Source organism: Triticum dicoccoides, chromosome 5A, assembly GCF_002162155.2.
Source record: "Triticum dicoccoides isolate Atlit2015 ecotype Zavitan chromosome 5A, WEW_v2.0, whole genome shotgun sequence".
Taxonomy (NCBI): domain Eukaryota; kingdom Viridiplantae; phylum Streptophyta; class Magnoliopsida; order Poales; family Poaceae; genus Triticum; species Triticum dicoccoides.
Window position 1 is genome coordinate 906,549 of NC_041388.1, and position 2,984 is coordinate 909,532.

Here is a 2,984-nt window from a genome sequence, read left to right on the forward strand (position 1 = left end):
ATCGGCGCCGAGCGCTTCCGCTGCCCGGAGGTGCTCTTCCAGCCATCCTTCATCGGGATGGAAGCCGCGGGGATCCACGAGACCACCTACAACTCCATCATGAAGTGTGATGTGGACATCAGGAAGGACCTCTACGGCAACATCGTCCTCAGTGGTGGCACCACCATGTTCACCGGCATCGCCGACAGGATGAGCAAGGAGATCACCGCCCTCGCGCCCAGCTCCATGAAGATCAAGGTCGTCGCCCCGCCCGAGAGGAAGTACAGTGTGTGGATCGGAGGCTCCATCCTCGCCTCCCTCAGCACCTTCCAGCAGATGTGGATCGCCAAGGCCGAGTACGACGAATCCGGACCATCCATCGTCCACCGGAAATGCTTCTAGATACTCATATATCCACCCCATTCCATCGTCATTATCTTACCTTATCATCATCATCATCATCATCACCAAACAAAACAAAAGTAAAGGCGCGCCGACGATGCATGGGATCATCACTACTACTGCTGCCGGGGCGCCCGTCCGATCGCCATCGATGATCCTTTTTTTTCCTTGTTTCCCTTTCTTTTTCTTTCTTGCCAATCTTTCTACATAAATCATGTTTTCTTTTCTCACTTCAATTTTATTTAATTGGAGAAGATGCTATCTATGCATCCCATTCCATCGTCATTTAATTTGATTTGTGGATGACGCGGTGGTGGTATGTTTGAATTCAATCTAATCCAATGGCCGGCTAGCGGCCGAGATGATTACTATTGATTATTATTTTTGTTAGAAAATCGATGTCACTCTTTTTATGTTCACAAACTCACGAGGAAAAATAATAATACGCGTGTTAATTACTATTCTCAACATCTACTGTAGTTTAGTCTAACTAGCCCTAGCTAATTTTCCATTGAATGTTAGTTACGGACTCCACTCAATGAATCTAGTTTCATATTTATAATTATTTAATATAACGTATATATTCAAACTTTTCAAAACTCACATGCAAACTATTTGGTGAGAAAAAAATAGATGCTAAATATATCTCAACTTCGAAAAGTCATAAGTAAAGGAATCGGTGAAATGTTTTGCATAGGTAGTAATAGATATCCGAATTTCAGGGGCCTCCTTTGACTCAAAGAAATTTCATGGGATGTTTGTTTGATTTTTATGGTTGGAGTCCTTTAGAAATATCCGTCCACTCCAACCTTGTCTGAGTTTACTCTGAGTTTACTTTAGTTCTCATGTGTTATTATTAACTCTTTCATCCAAATTCCACTAATTAGTTCTTAATCCTACAAGACAAGAGGAGATCAAAAACTCTAATCTTGTGGGGTTTTTTATCTTCTGTTCCCACATTCGAAAAATCCCATGAATATTTCAATAGCGGTCGGTTCTCCCTAGCGAACGATTCCTTCGCTAGTGGAGTAATGATCCACCAAACGAAATCGTTCGTTGGAAGAAGTCCCTCAGCGCGACCCCCCCCCCCCTTCCAGTTAGGTCAAGAAAAGCGTGTTTCCTATGACGCACTGGCAGGTCTTTAAAATTGGTATTTCAACCATGTTTTGAATAGCTACACAAACACAAAAATTGCCATGATATATGTAATAAAACTACAAAGATCCAAAAAATATATTATACATTTTTATGAAATAACTAAAAATGTCATGCTCTAAAATAACGAAAAATGGCATGCCTTAACTAATAAAAATACCATTATCTGGCCATGGTTTTGTATGAATTATTGACAAAGGTATATACAATTAATTTATTATGGCAAGAAGAATATGTCGCATTAAACGCAAATAATAATTCGCATGGCACCTATGGCAAAATAATTTTCCATGGTCTAATCAATAAAAATGCCAAGGTCTAAATAATAAATTTCCAAAGTCTAAATAATAAATTGTCATGATCTAAACAATAAAAGTGCCATGCTACGTAGAATACTACTATCATGGTGTAATTGATAAACTTGCCACTCTTTAAAAAATAAAAGTGTCCTGCTAACTACAATAAAACTACCATGGTCCAACAAATGAAATTTTCATGATATAAATAAGAGAAGTGTCATGATACCTACAATAAAACTACCATGGATTAGTTAACAAAATTGCATGGTCTAAATAATATGTATTACATGCTACCTACAATACAACTACCATGATTTATTGTATAAAATTACCATAGTTTAAATAATGAAATTGCACAAGAAAAAAATAGGAAATTGTTCTCTAAAATCATGGCACATGTTGAAATTTTGAAATGGGAACAAGGCAAATTTAGGAACATAATTATTCAAAAAGGATGGCAATTTTAGTAATTTCACACTGGCACATTGCTATTTAGGAATATTATTAATCCCCAATGCCTTCCCCTAGGCCAAGTACAGTGAAGTGTCATGTAGTTGATGTGCAAACGACACCACTAGAGGAAGAACAAGATATATATTATCAAAATATTGAATGAATACCAACACTAGTGCAGCGACCTGCTATACAAACGGTTTTTAACCCCTTTTGTGACGGAGTTTTAAATCGCTGCCTTGCCTGTCACTACTAGGACAAACTTTATAGGTAGAACCTTACCAGTAGCACGGGTTAAGGTGCAACACTACTACTATATAGAAGTAGTGCGGGGCCTATACGAGTGCTACAAGTAAGTGTGTAGTAGTAGCGCCCGCTCGCGGTCCCCTGCTGCTGCTAAATGGTCCCCTCCTCACTCACAGGGGCTACCCGTAATAGCAGCGTTGGTCATGAGCCCACGCTACTGCTAAGGCAATAACCAGTAGGGCGGGCTACCACACACGCTGCTACTGTGGCCAGCCCGAGCCCAACTCACCGGCCCCATTTAGTAGCAGTGTGGGCTATAGACCCGCTCTATAGCTAAATGGCCTAGCAACAACGTTGGTTGCTTCCCCGCGCTATTGTTAATACCACCTTATCTTCTCTGCACGCACGGCCTCCCTCTCCCTCTCCACTCTCTCGGTCCTCACCATCCCC

The 2,984-nt window shown here is 40.6% G+C and overlaps 1 protein-coding gene across 1 annotated transcript in view; it reads left to right on the forward strand.

Annotated features, from left to right (window-relative positions):
- LOC119298701 (actin-11-like) overlaps positions 1-509 on the forward strand; it is a 1,281-nt gene extending 772 nt beyond the window's left edge. Inside the window, exon 2 of the mRNA XM_037575994.1 lies at positions 82-509. Within this exon, the coding sequence (XP_037431891.1) occupies positions 82-381 (300 nt within the window). The 3' untranslated portion in view covers positions 382-509. The remainder of the gene's footprint in view (positions 1-81) is intronic.
- The last annotated feature ends 2,475 nt before the right edge of the window (positions 510-2,984 follow it).